At 44.6% G+C, this 18,505-nt stretch overlaps 1 protein-coding gene across 1 annotated transcript in view; it reads right to left on the reverse strand.

The window, feature by feature from the left end:
* Nucleotides 1–18,505, reverse strand: part of FRAS1 (Fraser extracellular matrix complex subunit 1) — a 167,594-nt gene that overhangs the window by 15,291 nt on the left and 133,798 nt on the right. Inside the window, exons 40-60 of the mRNA XM_085221937.1 lie at nt 18,181–18,343; nt 17,273–17,408; nt 16,099–16,289; nt 15,560–15,713; nt 14,840–15,103; nt 13,873–14,061; nt 13,436–13,555; nt 12,798–12,977; nt 10,677–10,801; nt 9,862–10,002; nt 9,167–9,394; nt 8,766–8,879; nt 7,390–7,540; nt 6,187–6,346; nt 5,534–5,696; nt 3,869–4,115; nt 2,952–3,296; nt 2,532–2,692; nt 1,996–2,143; nt 833–1,038; nt 206–362 (exon numbers count right to left, since the gene is read on the reverse strand). Coding sequence (XP_085078063.1) covers nt 206–362; nt 833–1,038; nt 1,996–2,143; nt 2,532–2,692; nt 2,952–3,296; nt 3,869–4,115; nt 5,534–5,696; nt 6,187–6,346; nt 7,390–7,540; nt 8,766–8,879; nt 9,167–9,394; nt 9,862–10,002; nt 10,677–10,801; nt 12,798–12,977; nt 13,436–13,555; nt 13,873–14,061; nt 14,840–15,103; nt 15,560–15,713; nt 16,099–16,289; nt 17,273–17,408; nt 18,181–18,343 — 3,743 coding nt within the window. The remainder of the gene's footprint in view (nt 1–205; nt 363–832; nt 1,039–1,995; nt 2,144–2,531; nt 2,693–2,951; nt 3,297–3,868; nt 4,116–5,533; nt 5,697–6,186; nt 6,347–7,389; nt 7,541–8,765; nt 8,880–9,166; nt 9,395–9,861; nt 10,003–10,676; nt 10,802–12,797; nt 12,978–13,435; nt 13,556–13,872; nt 14,062–14,839; nt 15,104–15,559; nt 15,714–16,098; nt 16,290–17,272; nt 17,409–18,180; nt 18,344–18,505) is intronic.

Consider the following 18,505-nt stretch of genomic DNA (forward strand, 5'->3'; position numbering starts at 1 on the left):
CACGTGATGGTCTAGCATACAAGTCTGTAGTTCTCCAGCAGACAAATTGGTATTTCCATAAGAAATAACAAAATAGATCTGCTGGAACCATGTGATTGAAGGAGTTCATGTAATTAGAGAATGAGCTTGATGAGACTGTGTTAATGGCCCTGGAACCGTACCCTAAACCACAGCTCCCACAACCTTGCTGAGCCTACTCTTTTACCGTCTTCATCATTGGTGATGGTCACAGTTGCCATGTCTGTCTTCCCAATCCTAGCTCCACTCCAATGGTTTCCAAGCGGACTACCAAGATAAACATGGAACTGCTCCTCTGGTTCAAAGGCAGAGTCATCTCTGATGTAAACACTGCAGTTTTTCACCTAAAGCCAAGTGGAGACAATAGAAGACACTGATAAATTCCCTGAAGCCACTGGAAGACGACTCTGTTTCCTCACTGTCTGGATTTAATGTCTGAGTACTGTCAGTCAGTTGGAAGAGGCACCCTTCTATTTTTAAGGCTACTCCGTGTGGAGAAACGCAATTACGTGACAAGACAGAGTACAGAAAACATCTACTTCCACAAATCCATCCTTGTTTGCTACAACAACTCTGAGTCTGATTGACAGAGGATTTGCATTTCACATCTTAAACAGTTTTGTTATGAAACAAAGACCTTCATTCAGAGACAAGTCATATTTCCAGAACCAGAACGATTTATGAACGTAAGCATCTACAAAACCAGTTCTGACAGCCACTGTCAGCTCCTTCTAACAATGCAGAGTCAAGGAGGAGATCTGCACCACTCCTTTCAGAGGTTCTTCACTCTCCCTGTAAGCCAGGTTCAGCTCACCTTCTCCCCTTTCAAGAAAGTGATACGGGACTCGTCTGCATTTCTCCTCTCTGCAAAGTCCTCCATGACTTCTGCTGTCTGGCTCTGGGTGTAGCACCTCACAGAGGACTCATAGCTCAGGTCGCCGGTGCGGAAGATGGGGATGTGTAGTGCACCCTCCTTTTCCCTCACTGTGAACACATCCTTGGTGAACTGCATGCTTGGTACTGCACAAAGCACACACACACACACATACACACACACACAAAAAAAAAAAAAAAAAAAAAAAGTCAGGCAATGCTGAAATCCCAGAGTGACAAGTCAGCTCCACAGTGCCAGGAAGTGAACAAGGCATATAGAGCCTAGGAGAATTGCTGCACAGTCTGACAGACAAAGAATGAAATGGCAGCTTTATTATGACTCAGTAAAGGATTTCATTTCAACAAGTGATCATGACTGCTACCTGCCTTCCTAAGAGCACAGGGCTAGCTGACCCCACAGCAAAAATGTCCCTATTCATAGCCTTTAAGTCACTTATTTCAGTGGCTCCTGAAACCTGCTCCTTCTCTAACACTGTGGTGCTGTTCCAATGTGCTGAAGAGCAAGACAGGGCTGGCAGTGCAGGGATTGTGTTTGGGGGGGCATGTCAAGAAGGGGTTACATAAGGACTCAGTACTGAAATATGTGCTAGGTCTCAAAACATTATCCTACTGTCTGTTAACAGACATAGAAGATATAGCTATAGCAGCATAAAGGAGCACAAAGTTAGATTATACAGTGTGTGCTGTCCTTAAAGAAGCAAACATGAGAGAGGAACAGAAACAGGAGATGAGAGGAATGAAGAGAAACAACAAACAGGAGATGAAACATCCTCACATAGTTACATAGAAAGTACATAGAAAGTACATAGAAAGCATGAAGGAGAATGGAGCTCTGTGCAGAGGACTGTGGCTAAAAGTGAGTGAATGCTACAGCAGAATTCATGTTCTGCACTTCTGAAGTGTCCAAGCTCATGTGGACAGTGATGCATGGACAGAAACAGGGCATCCAAATGGAACGAGAGGATCCCAGGAAAACAGGTTAAATCAGACCTAGGAGTAACCTCACTTGGACTAGCTTCTTGCTGCATGCAAGTGTTAAGTAAGAGGAGAGGTGGACCAGACAGAACTGCGTTATCAACTTACCATCTTGGATGATGTCATTAATGGCCACAATTGCTTGGAAGGGCTTTATCAGCTCAGCTCCATGGGGTGAGCTGAGATAAACAACAAATGTCTCCAGCCCTTCTATCACTGGGTACTGAGCATCATCCAGGATTGTCAGAGTGCAGAACTAGAAGGAAAGCAGAAGTCCCACTTTCAAAAATGTGAAACTGTCATCCTTTCTGGCACTTGTTTTTGGCTGTCTAAAGCTGAAATTATGTCAGACCTCTTCTAACATTGCTAATCAATGGCAACAACGCTCTAGATAAACTGGGCATATCAGTTCAGAGAAAAGGGAAGAGACGACCTTTATCCTAGGAGAGGCTGTCTGACTATCTCTTCTAGCTGGAATGCTAATCTGATGGGAATCTGCATAGCAGTTTCATTTACAATTCTCAGGTGGCCTCCAGAGCATTTTCAAAATGGTCAAATGGCAAATACAGAGTGTGCACATACATGAGAGAGAAGAAGCATCCTCAGACAGAGCACACTCATCAGGAGACTAAGTGGCTCCTCACCTCTTCCGTCTTGCCTGGCCTGAACTCTATTTTTCTGGAGCTGGGGACATAATCAACTCCTGGGCTGGCAGATGGAGGGTCTGATGTCCGAGTGGCACACCACACTGAGGTGGGTGTTGAAAGATCAGGTCCATGCCGGAGAACTGGAATTTCAATGTTTCCTGCATCATGAGAGACAACCAAGATCAGAAAACAGGCTCATACAACAAAAAACACTCCTCAATCTTCAGCGGGTGCTTTTCTCACCACTGCTGGCCCTTGTGGAACACAGGCTGTTGCAGAGAACAACTCTCAGCCCACTCCACTCAGGGCAGGAAGGAAATATCATAACCTTCCACAGATGTTATACGACGCTGCTCCTGTGCTGCAAATCACACTTTCTGACACCTGATCCTCGTGAAAGCCCCTACCACTTTTCACCTGCAGCCTCGCTGACGGTGAATGTGGCATTTCCCAGGAACACTGTTGAGGCATCATTTGGACCACTGATGAAAACGCTGGCTGAAGCCCGGCTTCCAATGCGTGTGTTTTCCGAAGCATCGGCCAATACTATCTCGAACTCCTCTTCTTCTTCATATTCACTGTCATCGATCAGCATGACATCACACGTTGACATGGTAACACCTGGTCCGAAAACTATGCGGCTGTCTTCTGTCATCCCTCGGGACTTGAAGTCAGAGCCAGACTCCAGCATATAAAGGCTGCTTCCCTTAGCTGATTTGGGGACAGTGTAGCAGACAGCAGACACAGTGCTTCCAGCATCTCCTAAAATGCAACAGAAGAAAATGTAACTTTATGGAAACACTCTATTTGGTAGAAGAAATCAGATGTTGACTTAAATAACAAAGCGGCATTTGCTACAGTAAGTGGGAAGAACACCATCCCTGTTCCTAAAATTGCACCAAAGCTGCCTCAGACCTCACTTCCAGGCACACTCCAAATCTGAACTCCTGGTTACTATGACCAGGAAATAGATGGCACTTTGGCACCTGCCTATGGAAGAACGTAGGGCACAGTGATAGGGTCCACACAAAACATGGTATCTAGATCACAGAGAAGCAGTAAATAAATACAAAGGTCTGCTCCTGCTCATGCTGAGAGGAGAGATGGATTCAAGAGCAGGGAGCTTTAACTTGTTGGGTGAATATTAAAAGCAGAGCTGGGGAATAAAAAAAATTAAGCCACCTCTCGTGCGCTATTTCTTGTCTTCTGAGTTGTACCACAAAGCTACTTCACAGCCTGTTCACAGGTACCTCATGTATCCCTGTCCCCTCTTGGCTATCATCTCCAGGGCTCCTCATCCACCTTCTGGCAGGGTGGATTCAGATTCAACCCACCTTTCCTTTCAACAGGTGCAGAGAGAAACCCAGTGCTCTCACTGACGTGGTACGTCTTCCTGTCGAACTGCAGCATGGGCTCATCCTCAGTGTCTGTGATGGTGACTGTGGCCTGGGTGATGTTTCCCAGCAGAGCATAGGCTGGCATGCTGAGCTCCACAGTGAAGCTCTCGGTGCTCTCAAAGACGTCATCATCGTTAATGACGATGGTGCAGGCCTTGGTGTCTTCCCACTCCTCAAACTGCACCTGGAAGGCAGCAAGTGGTCTGTAGGAGACTGAAAATTTCCTGCCCCTTCTGCCTTACCCTTTCCTCAGGTACACACCCTGTGCATGAAGCACTACACACACCAACCTTAGCCAACGATAAATGTCTAGGAGAGGTCAAAGGCAGCAGCTAATGCAGTGTGTAGGCAAGCCCTGAGGCCTTCTGCTCTCAGTCATGCTTTCGGACTTTTGCATGACTCTAAGTGACATTCCTATCCAGGCAAGCACACTATCTTTCAAAAAAGAAATAGAATCTCCTTAATGTTTTTATCAGCTCCACTGGGAATCTTAAAATCACAGGGACTATAAACTTCACCAAGCCACAGAGGTCCCGTGAATGAGCACTTTGTGAACTTCACTCGTGGCCACGAAAGTTCCTTAAACTGAAATTAGTATTGCTGAAATATGCTCAAAATTATGGCAACACTTCTATCAGACTAGCAACTGCTGTAAAACCCAGGAATTTACACAGTGCAGGACAAGAGAGAAAGAGTTAATCAGCAGGAAAAGTGGGCTTTCTGAAAGTTTCCAAGGAGCCTCTGGGTAAAAAGATGACTATAAATTCCCAGTGCTTTGCTGAGGATGATTAATGCAGTCCTTAACTGCATAAAAAAAAACACAGTGAAAGGATGGAGGTAACAATCCCATGCACAGCACTGGGAAGACAGTGGAATTCTACACAAAATCCTGGTGTCTCTCTTATAAAGATTGCGGAGAAAGAAATGGCTGGAGTTAGAGAACAGTCCTAAAAACTATATATACAACTACTGTGCAGCCAAATCTTCAAGAGTTTCAGCTCCTGGAGATGAAGGCAAAAAGAGTGCTGCCTAAGCAAAAAACACACAGCACTGCATGATGTTTCCATCTGGAGGAACAGGAAAAAACACAAAATATGGATGGGAAGCTCATGCCCAACAGCTGCAATGACCAACTGTAGGAACAATGTAATAAGAGTATTCTTCCAACTCAGATGCTTTTCTAAAAGAAGTATTATAGATGCCACTGTGTTTAAATGCAGACTAATGATTTAGATGACAGCTGCATCACTTTTCAGCCTTACAAGAAGCACAGAAATTATTCAATTTGCATCATGCTCCATCTTTGAAGTGCTGGGCCCTGCTTCTCCATCCTCCTCACCCTCACTATGCATCAATCACACAACATCAGGGAGCTGTCAGGGTAAAAAAAATAAAATCATAACAGCAATGTCCAGGCATTCCATACTGGGGAACAGGTGAAAACGTAACCCAATTTATAAGCTTAGCCATAATGATTAGAATCAAGCTGCTGCTCTCCACCAGTTTCCCAGCGTGCCCTGCCTTCACTGTCACTCCAGTGACAGTATGTACAGACAGAGTGTTTAGTTCGTTCTTCCCTCCTCTGCCCCATCCCCAGCTTACCTGCCCTGCGTACTCCACATAGTCCTGCTCTCCAGACTGTGAACCAGAGCTGGAAGTGGCTGTTCCCTGCTCGGTGCGGCACAAGACAATGGCATACTGGTTGAGGTTACCAATCCGCCGCACGGTGACACTCACAGAGCCAGCACTCTCACTGACGTTGTAGCTGGAAATGTATTGGGCAGAGACATATAACAGTCACTACTTAATGCACAAGCTGAGGGCACTGGCATCCTACAGGAACACGGGCAAGATGCTCAGGCTGGAGAGCAACTGTGTGTTTATACTAACACCAACAAACTCAAGCTGACTGTTGTCTGCACAGAAAATCCACAGGATGCCAACAACCAGGGACTTGGGCAGATGGCAGCTATTCAGCAATCCTGCACCAGGGTGTAACCCAGCACCAGTAGGTGCCTCTCCTCACTGAAACATGTGGTTGGCTCCCCCAACACATCTACAAATCAGCAGCACGACTGCTGTGTGTGGTGCAACATCAGTCCTGATCAGGCATCAGGAAAAAGGTATATTTGATGGTAACTGCCCCAGAATTCTATTCTCATGCTGTGGGCCCATCACATATTAGAGTTCTGCCTGCCCCAATCCTGATAAGACCCAATCTGTCAGCAGATTGCTGTAAGCCCCATGCCCTTTACCTGCTGTACGTAAAGCTGAGGAGAGACCACTGGATGTGGAAGACATTGCCACGGACCACATTGGGTTTGCTGTCCTTCACGAGGAACTGAAAACTGTCTGTAGTTTCCTGAACCTTCTCCTCATGCAACACATACCAAATGAGGCCCTGGTTCACATCCTCTGTGGGAGGAGACATCCAATGAGCCCATGCAGAACATGAGCACTTTTATAAGTGAGTAGCACAGACGTGCAGCCACACAGCCACAGCATCAGGATCTCCACAGGCCCTTTATGCTGCTACATACTAACTTCCACATCCCTGGCAAAAGCCAGCCTAAAAGAGGCAACAAGTCACCTCCTTGTTTAGTCTTTATTTGCAATATTTAAAAAAACCTAAAGCAGTTTTAATCAAATGCACGGAATATGAATTTGCTTGTGCAGCAGGTTTCAGCTCTTTTCCATAAGCTGGAATGTCCTAGCAGGGCTTCTCACTGCTGAGATGGTTCCAGCTCTAAAATAACATAGGTATTTTCCTCTTTTTTTCCCTTTTTATTTTCCCACTTTTTTTTTCCTGAGCACACAGGACACCAGGCTTGGCTGGCTGATGACAAAGAACTGCTGACTGCATTTGTACAGGACCTTGTGCAGCATGGCGCAAGGCTCCACAAACTGCAGTACCAGAAATGCTAAAGGCTGTGCTGCCCGTTCACTCTCATCCTGCCTAGGGGAGGCTGGAGGGAGCAATGAGAAAGAGCACAGTGGGTAGGAAGCAGAGTTACACTCTCACCTCTTGTTGCTAATGGAGGACCCATAGTCCCGGAAGAGTGAACTTTTTACATGCTGTTGACTTTGCACTGCTGGATAAACATTTCCTTGACCTTAGGATCACATGCAAAATCTACAACCTATTATGTTCCAAGCCAAGCCTCTAGCTCTAACCTGGAGAAAGAGGGCATATTACAGGACACAGGATGGCAAAAGTTACAGGATTTCTGCAATCAACAAGAAGTGAAGTTCACTTCTTATTTTTGGACAAAATTTGGAGACTTCAAAAGAGAGCACCACTCTCCTGATCAGGCAGTGAGTCTACCCTGTAGTCAGTAATATGATTTTACTCCTTGTCTTCGTCCTTCCCACCATTTCTTCCCCCCATATATAGACTATTTTGATAAACAGAAGCAGTTGAAGGAAAAAAGCAACAACACATAGCCCATCTTCCATACCCTGAGAAAATGTGGTCACAGTTGTTCCTGGTTTCAGCTTGTTCTCCACATAACCATTCCTGGGATCATTTGTTATCTCATAGATCAGCTGTTTGTCATCTGTGTCGGGATCTGTGGTCAATAATTCCTTCTTAGTGATTAGATTGGTTGCCTGGATTAAAGCCAAACCAATGGAGTTAAACTGTGAAGAACAAGCAGTGCAAGTCTTTTTAACCAGTCATCCAAAAAGACCTACCATCCTGCAATGCTCCATGAGAGAGGTTTATAACCATAGAACAGAGTGGCCTTGGACACACAGAGGGTGTGGAGCCCTTAGCTACACCCCGCATGAAGTTTGACAGCATAGGAAGAACTCAAATTTTGCCTCAGATCTGGCTTAATAATAATAATTAAAAAACTTCTGGTTCAAAGAAAAGCAAATTCAAAGCACGCTGCCAAGACCTACCTAGTTGTGGCTAAAAGCTATGACAAATCTTCCAGTTTCAACTGGAAACCATCACTCTACGGACTCAATGATGCTGAGGTGAGCCCTGATCTTGACAAAAGCATTTGCAAACAGTCTCCATTTTAACGCTGCACTCAGGACAGTTCATGCTGCTTTAGTCAGCTTATAGTAACCCACTTTCAAATGACTTCAAACAGACGTGACTCAGTTCCACCACATTTTGCTCTCTTTTTAAAAAGAAAACACCTTTAAAAGCAGGAGAAAATAAGAGAGAGAATTCAACTGCCCAAGACTGTAGGATTGCTTTTACTGAAGTCAGGAATTTGAGCTGAGAAAGCCATTTTTAAATGCAGTTTCCTAATGCAGAGCCTTCAAATTCTTTTTCCTAGGAAAAACTCAAGTACTTTCCTAGGAAGAACTGAAGTTTTCAATTAACAGTGAGTCCTCAAAAACGAGCACAAGATAACGTTCCCTGTGGTTTTGTTTAGACTTTAGCAAAACAAAGGCATGCCACAGCAAGAAATTCCTGTATCTTGAAAGCCATACATCTTCAATGCAGCTGTTGCAGCACATGATCACAGATTCCTTGCCATCAGCAAAACTGAAGATATACTGCCCTGGGGAGGAGAGACAAGAGGCAGGACATCTCTGCCTGGTAAGGTGCACAGGAGCTGTACTGAGCCAGACAGCATGTACAAAAGCCTGCTGATGTAAGGGAAGGAAGTAATTTTGTGCTCTGGAGCCACATCGTCTGGATGGAGCCACAGTGCAGGCATCCCTGCACACTTCTGTCTTTTCCAAGAATACAGAGGGGCTCCTGCAGTCTATCACAAGAACAAAAATGCCAAAGGATCACAGTGTTCTCCTGTGAAGTTCCTTCTTCTGAAACAACTTGAGAAACAATCTAATCCAAACCCAGACAACCAGTTACCTTGCCATCCACGTACTCCAGCCATTGCAAACCCTGGTTGGTGACCACCCTGGGTGTCCCATCATCCACAGGGAGAATGTCCATTCTGAAGCGCTGTGGTGCTGCTGTCATAACCTGACAAAGTTTCAGAGAGACAGCTGTTACTTTGGGAGTCAAAGCCTTGGCCACCATATTCTGAGCCTGACTTCCCTTCTGCCTCATTAGGATCAAGATCCCAGAGCAAATTTGCATTCACAAATCTTGCCATTACAGCACTGAACAAGCATAAAGCATCACATAACCAAGAATATTCAGCATTTATCTTCTGCGGAGTAGCGGCAGCCAAATCTGCCTCCTCTTAGAGGAGGTAGCTTTCTATCATCTATTTCTGTGGTCTCTCTCACCTCCCTTTGTCCCTTTACCTTTTTCCCCCCATCCTCCATAATGAAGAAGGGATTGGTCCCATCAGACACAGTGAAAGCAAAGCGATCCTTCAGCGAGTTGCTTCCATCGTGACTGTAGCTGATGCGGTTCTGGTAAATGTCATCCATTGTGAAGGTGGTGGTTTGGTGGTAATGCTGCCCATTGCTGGTGTGTTCAATCAGGCCGTGTCGAGGGGGCTGCACAACTGTGAATGTAATTGCCTCAGCCTGCACGAAGGAGACAGGGTGATAAAGCTGATGAACCTGAATTGATTCACCCTGCGCTCTGCCTGTCCTCATCTCTCCCCCAAAGCCAGACCCAGAAGGAGCAGGAGGAAATGCCATTTTCATAGCATAAACTTGGTATCAAGACCTAAGCTCAGGTTAGATCCACCGTGTTTGGAGAGGGACAAGGGTAAGCTCTGATGATAACGTCTAAGCATTTTGCATGCAAGTTTGCTGTATGTGTCTCAAAGATATCCCAGATGAAGCACGTATTTCTCAAGCCAGGGCATTGTTTTGTTCAGTCATTCATCTATTTATATACAAACTGGGCCTCCCACAAGCTCTTTGATGTTATCAGATGGGGTATGAGCAGGGAGGGATAAGACTCACTGCAATCTCTCTCTTCGAACACAAGCCCACTTTTCTGATATCCCACATGTGCAGCAGAGAAGGGGAGGGAGGAGCCTTACCTTTGTGTCAGCGTCTGTTGCTTTAAGCTCAAACTCTGTGATGGTTTTTCTCACACCTTCCTGAACTCTCATCCCAAGGCTTTGCACTACAGGTAAGGAATCATCCACAGGATTTATGGTGATGTCAAATGTCTGGCTGACCTGGAACAGGAGGAAAAGTCTCTCTTGATGAATTCAGTTCAACAAGAGCACAACTCCATTCAAACAGTAACACTGTAAGGAAACCACAATGACCCACTGAGTTTGGGTCACTTCCTTCTGGCGTTATTTAGTGAGTGAACATGAGCTTCTAAGCTTAGATCACATAAACATGACCTCTTATATCCCTCCTCACTATATCTTCTGCTTTCTGAGACGTTTGAAGACACTCACTCTTCTCTCCATCACTCACTCTACTTTGTTCCCTTCTCTCTATTTGCAGCTACAATTTTTCCCTTTTAGAAAGTAGGAAGCAGATCTTGAGGGTATAACTGTGCTTCTGAGTGCTTTATCAGTGCACTGAATCAAAGCTGATCTCGACGAGCAAGTGGTAATCAAAAGAAAATGAGATGTTGGTAATTCAGTCTCATGGGCCTACACCTCAGGTAGCTGCCCCTCCCTTCACAGAGCTCTTAACTCTCCCTGTGGCACATAACATCTCTCACAGCAGGGAAGAGGAACCACCATTGCTAAATTACAAGCTTATGTATGGCTTTTTTCACTTCCTATGCTACATGCATCTCTCTCTTGAAAGGACACGAGGATAACAGAATCCCAGTACATCCTACAGAATCAATAGTCTGCTCAGACTCGGGAAAATTCATGCTCGGACCTACCTCATTTGTTCCATCAGACACAGAGAAGGTGAAGGCATCTGTATGCTTTTCAGTGTCACTAGTGTGAACATATTGGATGCTGCGAGAGGCCAAGTCTGTCTGGCTGAAAGAACTGATTTTTGTCCCTAGGAAAAGAACAATAGGGGATAACGCATATAGAAAGAGCGAGGAAGGGAAAAATGCAGGGCGTTGGACATATGTAGCCTTAAGTATTCAGTCTTCACTTGCTATGCTCTAATTCAGGCTGTACCTCATAAACACTCTGTTCAACAACTTCTAAACGAAAAAAGGCACTTCTACAAACAGAACTATAAACTTCTTTACAGACTTTACAACACCTCTCACTGCTGGCATACCCTATTCAGGATGAGCTGCTTGTTATAGAACAAGAGAAAAAATGGTGCAAAAATAGGAGCTGTTTCGATCTTCTTTCATTCTCACTGCCATGAAGGATTGATCTAACCTCGGTATCACTGACCATGGGCAGAAGATTCCCAGCCTCACTGCTTACAAAAATATCCTCAAACTCTCTGCTTTATTTTCCCCTTCTTGTACCCCAGCATGTAGAACAGACTAAGCTCCATTTTCCACACTGACTTATACTGACACTTTTGCAGGTCCTTACGTGTGACACACACAGAAAGGTAGCCAAAACACATTTTAAAAAGCATTCGAGCCTTTAACCCTTACTGCTGCATTTGCCAAGTTTTCCTGCTCTTATCAACAACAAAAACCCAGAAAAAAGGTTTTTGCTAGTTTATCATGTTAAATGGCTGCAAGCAACTATCCCACATAGCTAAGATAGAGAGATCTGGCTTAAATAGATGACCCAGGAATGGTTGATTAGCCAAGGTTTCCCTTGAGCTCATTAGCTTTAAAGGTTTGTGTTCTCTTTTGAGCACTTCAGAACTCTCTCCTTAGGTTTAGGTCATTTCAATCATGAGAACAACTCTTTCAGATTGTACAACCCTCTACCTTTGTCCATTGTGGACACAAAAAAGCACAAAAATCCAAATTGTCACATCTTAAGTAACAAGGGGAATAAAATCCTTAATCCATCTATTTCAGATTTCAAAAGAACCAGATCTATCAATTAGTTTGCAACTCAGACAAAAGCACTGCTTTTTAATTTTCTCCCAGCAGGGAATTTATTTATTTAAATCTTTCATTCATTATTCCTAGTCTGTCAACACGTGTGTCAGAGTACATCTTACACAGTGAGGCTATGACGCAAACCATACACTGAAAATGTGCTATACAGGAACTGACTGCATCCTGAAAACACAGCAAACACACCTTAATGTCTTGTCAAGAAGAAATCCAATTCTAAGAATTCTAATTCAAAGAAGAAATGTATCTTAGGTGAGTATAATCTACATTAGAAGAGCATATTTTATGACAGAACAGATGTAAACTAATTCAGCAAAAAGGCATATAATACTCATACGCTTTGTGGATAACTGAGCATGCAAAGCAACTCTGAAATTCAGATCATATTTGCATGGAATTGTTTTCTGAGTTTCACAGGATTGATCGAAACCCCCCTGAACTACCAGACTTCATTAGCTAGCGGATCCATCATGCCACAGAAAGAACTCACTGCATAATTCCCTTCTTCTCTCCAGAGCATAGCTGAAGATGAGGCGGGAGTTGAAGGACCAAGTAGCACCGTGGTCACGAGGGAGACGAAGGAAGGTGACTGTTCATCAGTGTGGGCTCTATTACCATGGTCATTAGGGGATGGATTCTTTAGGGCACTGCACTCTTTGTGGTCACAGAGAAGGCTGAAGGTTTGCCTGTCACGCTGAAGCAGCAGTCAGTATTGAAAGAGGAGATTCACACAGTGCGCTGGCCTGATCTGCTAAGTCCACCAGGCAAGGCATGGGATATATATTCATTCAGCAGCTGAATATACCCTCATCTGCAATTATCAGGCTGCTGTGCCTCCATGCACCTTATCCTCCAGCTCTTTGAGCTAATGACCATCAATTGCTAACAGGAACCATAATTTTTCAGCTGCCTCCATGCTCATTTTTCCTGAAGTGAATCTTTAGGACTCAAGAGGTCTGCAGTGCTTTGCTGTTAGGATCACCCAACCAAGTAAAATGTCATCCTGCTAACCTGGGGAGTCCGCATGCTCCAGGTGCCCCAGCTGTGGCTGCTTGGTGAGCTTGTACTGGAGTTGGGTTGGCTCACTGTCCTGGTCAGTAGCAGAGAGCTGCAGTGTTGTGATCTTCTTTGCAGAATTCTCATCTAAGACCAGCCCTGTGTTAGTGATGATGGAGGGAGGGAATCTGTCCTCTGCAAGGGTTAAATACAAAGCAGAGTTAGGAGAGATGGTCTCTTTCCATTCCTCGGTGTTATTCCCACTGGGTACTAGCTCACAAGCAAAAGACAGTAGTCACACACACCATCCTCAGAAGAGAACCCCCCCAGAGTGGTAATTTCAAAATGAGTATTCTGGGACTTGTCATTAACAGAGGGACAGTAATGTAATGTCTCGAAGACAATCTAGACAGAATGAAGACATTACAGGGAATTCTTATGTATTTATGTCTTTTTCAGTGAAGTTTGTCAGAGGCCAAAGAACTTATCTTTGCAGCCACAAACCCTCTCCGTGCCCCAAACTTCAAAGGCCTTCAAAATGACAGAGAATCAAAGCTGCATCTCAGGAATTCCATCTTAATTTGCTGTACATGTGGAATGGGCATCTATAAAGCTTTGCAGCAATGAAAATATAACTTTAGACTACTGTTTACCTAATACACTAATATGAAAAAACTGGTCCATCAGTCTGTTGCCATCTGCATCAATCACATCAAAGGTGAAGGCAAAATTTCCACCAGGATCCCCCTTCTTGTGACTGTAAACCACTTGCTCTGGAGAAAGGGAAAGGAGAAAAGAGGCACTGCGTTACAGGTAACTTCATGTAACTCCCAGTTTGGAAGCAGGCTGACAAATATAAGCCAAAGGACCTGGAGCTTGACAGAGCTCCTGGATTCAGGTTTCATTGCTTTTTCTCTTAATTCTTTTTCTCATGCTGAGAGAGACTTTTTAATACTTAGTAAATGGTAGTGATTCTACCATAACAACCTTATCTTACCTTCTTCCTTGTCCCTTTTCTTTTTCAAATCATCCTTCCCCATAAAGGAACAGCCATATTTTACTTGCCATGATTACCTGAAGTCATTCTCACCTTTCTTTATATCAGCCTGGGTAAAACTTTTGACAGGCCCTCTGACAGAGATCTCGACTGGATTATCAGTATCAGTCAACTGCAAACGGCCCACGCTGGGATCTCTCTTCACGACAAATCTGATCATTGTGTCATCTGGATACACAGCTGCTGCTTTCAAGTGTTGATCTGTGATGTGTGCTGCAGAACCTGAACCAGAGAAAGAAAAAGCTCACAAACAGCTTCAGCCAATCCAGCTAAGTGATCTGTCTAGACTGGACCACACTGTATAAATAGCAGCTCACATTTTACAGAACCAGGATATGGTACTTCTGGGGGAGAAAGGAGAACCCCACCATAAGTAAAACAGAGGCCTCATCTACAAGGATCTTCCACCTGAACGTCCAGTGTGGCACAGCAGTGTCCCAGGCATGTGGTTTGTTCCTGCTCAACTGCCTGCTCACTAGGCTTGCTGGAATGCCCTGGAATGAAAACTGTGTGGGCACTGCACTGCCATGGAAAAGTGGCTTTCAGCCTTGCATGATGTCATACTTAACCAGACCTGCACAACAGAGACATAACAGCTTAAGTAGAGCTGACACATTTTCAGAAATGTGAACTAAAGCTGTATAGACAAAGCTTCTGAAAAGCCGGCAGCTATCTGTCAGAACTGAGGTTAGATGCTCTCACATGTTCCTCCTCAACTAACAAATACAAAGCTCTGAAATTGTTTTTGGGAGGCAGTGCTTAACTACAGCATGCATAAAAATATCTATGCCTGTAATTCCTTTTCCCCTGTCCCTTTACCTTTCAACAGACAACTGATCCTGGCTCCATTATGAGGAGATTATTTGGAAAAGACCTCCCCAGTCAAACAAAAGGCGTAAGTTCACACCTACACCTTGCCATTACATTCAGCAGGAGATGAAGAATTTCTCCCACAGGGCTGCCTGAACAAGTGACACCATTCCACCCTCTCTTCCCATACCAGTGGGGAGCTGCAGGACTCTGTTGACAGTCAATGTGGGCAGCTGCTTATTTGGCAGCTCCATGGAGAACTCCAGCTTCCCTGTCTGCATGTAGAGACCATCTGTGATTGAGAAGCCAAACTCATCCGTCTGCGCTGCTGCACCGCTCTGAGAATAAACAATCAGCTCATCCAAAATGTCCTGGTAGGTGAAGGACGAGCCCAGAGACAGCACTTGTCCATGCTCTGGGGGCTCCACAGCTGTCTGCCTCCTGCGAAGGTGACCTGACAAACAACAGGTGCATCAAAATTATGAAGAGGACATGGCACCCTTTGCATGCAGGCTCCCAGTAGGATGCATGGAAGTGGACATGGTTTTACTAAAAGAACTGATGGAAGTTTTTTGCATATTGCCTTCACTGTACACCCTGCCTTTTCTTTATCATTGCAAGATGCTCTGTTCTTCGGAACTGAACCCCACAATGGGGAAATGGGATAACACAAAAGGGAGCTTTCCAGAGAAGTGGGTGCAGTCTGTTTTTTCCCTCTCTCACAAATTGGGAAAGCTATCAAAGAGCAAGTCTGCCCTGAAGTGCGATTGCTATGCCACTGCTGGTCTAAATGTGCTTTATACAAATGTAGCAGGCTTCCCTCTCACATCAGGGGCTATTACAGATACAGACACACACACACACAACAACACACATATTCATGCTCCCACCCCAGCTTGTCAGGACTTACCATGTTCAGGACTTTTGGTAACCACAATGACAAGCTCACTATTCTGGGTGTCCAGGTCCTGCAGGTTGAGTGAGGAGTTGGTAACAACCGCACTAGAGCTCTCATGCACTCTGACAGGCTCCAACACCATCTTTGGGGGCTCATCATTCCGCCGCTGCACAGATCCCAAAGTCAAACAAGGGAAAAGGCCAAGGAGAAATGAGCACTTTGTGACAGTAGTGGTGCTAATACCAACAGATGGACTACAGCAGACTCTCCAAATTTCCCCAGTAACGTGGCTGCTTCTAAGAGGATGAATACACCTGAGAAATAAGCCCTGGGGAAGAGTCTGCAATGCACAACCCTTCTCTGGTGTGGCAGAGGATATATGCTCCTGTACAAGGGGAAGGAAATAGTTCAGAGGAAGGAAACTCTCTAATCCCCTACACATGTATTATAAAGGTGTGAGGAAAGCTCACAACTAGAAGGTGCTGTACTTCAGAAAGTCAAGTGTCTATGCGAAAAGAGAGGGTTCTTGCAGCCAGAAAGAACAGGTGTACCTGAATGGTGATGTTGATGCTGTGCACCTCAGACTGGCTGAAGCCATCGCTCACGTAAAAGCTGAAAACATCACTTGTTGGCTCAATGCTTTCGTGGACACTCTGAAAGTAGTAAATGCTGTTCTCTAGAACATCTTGAATGGAAAAAGATGCATCTGTGGTAACAGCACTCTGTGGTCCAAAACTCTCACCTGCAAAACATAATGCTTCTGGTAAAAAAGTGTTCAAGTCACTGATAAACTAAACATAGAAGCAGCAGGATTAAGAGAAGAATGATACACTGAAGGATGCAAGATGTTCATTCCTAAAACATGACTTCTGTCATCTTGTGACCTTTGTAGAAAGCAACATCTGCCGCATTAGAGCAGGCATTAAGAAAGCTGCAGTTCTATGCACAGTAAAAGCAAGCCCCCATCTCAGAATTACAACATTCTTCAGTGATGAGACAATGGCTAATGTGCCATCTGGCACCAGTACAATCACTATATCAAACTGCACCTTGCAGAAGTCTGCTCCCCCAAGAAAACCAACCAGTCGTGGCCCATTCAAGGATGGAGGCTCTCCATTACTTAAATGGCAAGAGCTGAGAACTATTAGGAGGAATGATGTGTGGTGGTTAGCAAACCACGTACTCCAGAAGAAGGGCAGTATCTGCTGCAACAAGCTGTGACACTACCAGCCCACGGTGATATTTTACCAAGGGAAGCTGTAATTTGAGTAAAATGATTTATGTTATTGCTAGGATCACCCCTGAGTATAACTAAGCAAACAGTCCTCCTGGATGAGTAACTCTGGACAGTCCAGCATAGATTCTACTTTTTCTTGGAAATACAATGACATAAAAGAGTGTTACCAGAGACGCTATTCCACAGCTCTCCCAGCCTTCAAGCTCACTGTAACATTTAGAGGAATTCAGTAGAATTTGTTCTGTAGAACAAGAGCAGTCAAAATAAAGCATGATGAAAACAGAATGTTTGAAAAAGCTCTTATTGCCCCAGTCTCACAGCTTGTACCAGCCTCCAATTGAGAACTAGAAAGTAATGCTCTCCAGAGACAGTTTATCTCGTAATGCTGACCACTGCACAGAGGAACCATGATGAGGGAAACTAGAATCTGCAATTTCTATGTTTCCTTTCAGTAGCCAGGAGGAAGAAGAGAGAGCCAGGCACTTTACCTGTCTTAGTGTTTTCAATGTAGCCATACACAGGTAGAGTGATAACTGTGACCCTCAGATCTTCCTTGGCAGCAGTATCATAATCAGCAGTTAAGTGGTGATGAGCCAGAAGTGGGACCCTGCCCCCTTCATCCACCTGGAAAACAAAAGTGCATGACAAAGTACAGCCCACGCACACAGCAATGGATGAGTCATGACTGAACAAGTGTATCACCAGCCCACGTAGGAGAATTTTCTGGTCCTCACAGTGCTCATTTCTCTGAAGTCCTGTCCCATCCTCCCTCAGATCTGTCCACCATGAGATCAGCTGGGAGGTGAGGTAGAATGATAAGAACGAAACCTGCCTGGCCCCCAAGAGAAGCCTGTGAATGTTTTATCAGCGAAAAAAAAAAGGACTGGCAGAGTCATGCTGACCTCTTAGAAGGCAAAATCTGCTTTACTTGTTGAGGAGAATCTTTTGAAGGCGAGGAAGGGTGAACTCCAAGCTAGAAAAGAGGGAGATGACTTCAAAAGGCTTTGCTAAAGAGTCTGAAATGCCAGGTATCTGAAAACAACGGGTGTTTTCAGACTCTTTCATCTTCTGCTCACCTTTTACATACAAGCTGGTGAAATAAGGGGCCAAATACTAAACAAGGTAAATTTGACTTGTTCTACTGATATCAATGGGACACCCTAGGAAGAACCTAGCTCCTGACTAGAATAGAAGTAAGCAGATGAAGTTCAGGAATGCAACAGTACACTCAGTCTCCTCTGGCCTCCAAGTAATTTCTTAACCTTCTGCACTCACAAGATTGCATATGTAACACCATGTTTCTGCAGTGATTTGCCCTCAGTCCAGAAAAACTGTCTGATTCCCCACATGTAAGAAATTCTTATCATTGTTTCCAATATCTTGGGTAGCCACTTACAGTGATATGGTCAGCAAACACAATGAGTGATGGTACTGCCTGGGCAGACGTGATGGTGATGGTAAACATCTGTCTGTCAAGCCGGTTATTATCAGCATCAAAAACAGTGAAGTGAAAGACATCCGTAACTGGCTGATTGCTCGTCTCAAACACAGTTGAGTAACTGCAAGTCAAAACACAAGCTGTGTCAGGGAGTCTCACTGACAGCTAGGCTAAAACACCTCATCCAAGCACATCTCTTGGAACAGAAGTGGTATTTCAGTTCCCAAACCCAGGCATTTCCTGAACTCTTTGAAATCACATCTTTTACACTGCCTACCTAAAG

This window comes from Meleagris gallopavo, chromosome 4, assembly GCF_905368555.1.
Source record: "Meleagris gallopavo chromosome 4, MGAL_WU_HG_1.1, whole genome shotgun sequence".
Taxonomy (NCBI): domain Eukaryota; kingdom Metazoa; phylum Chordata; class Aves; order Galliformes; family Phasianidae; genus Meleagris; species Meleagris gallopavo.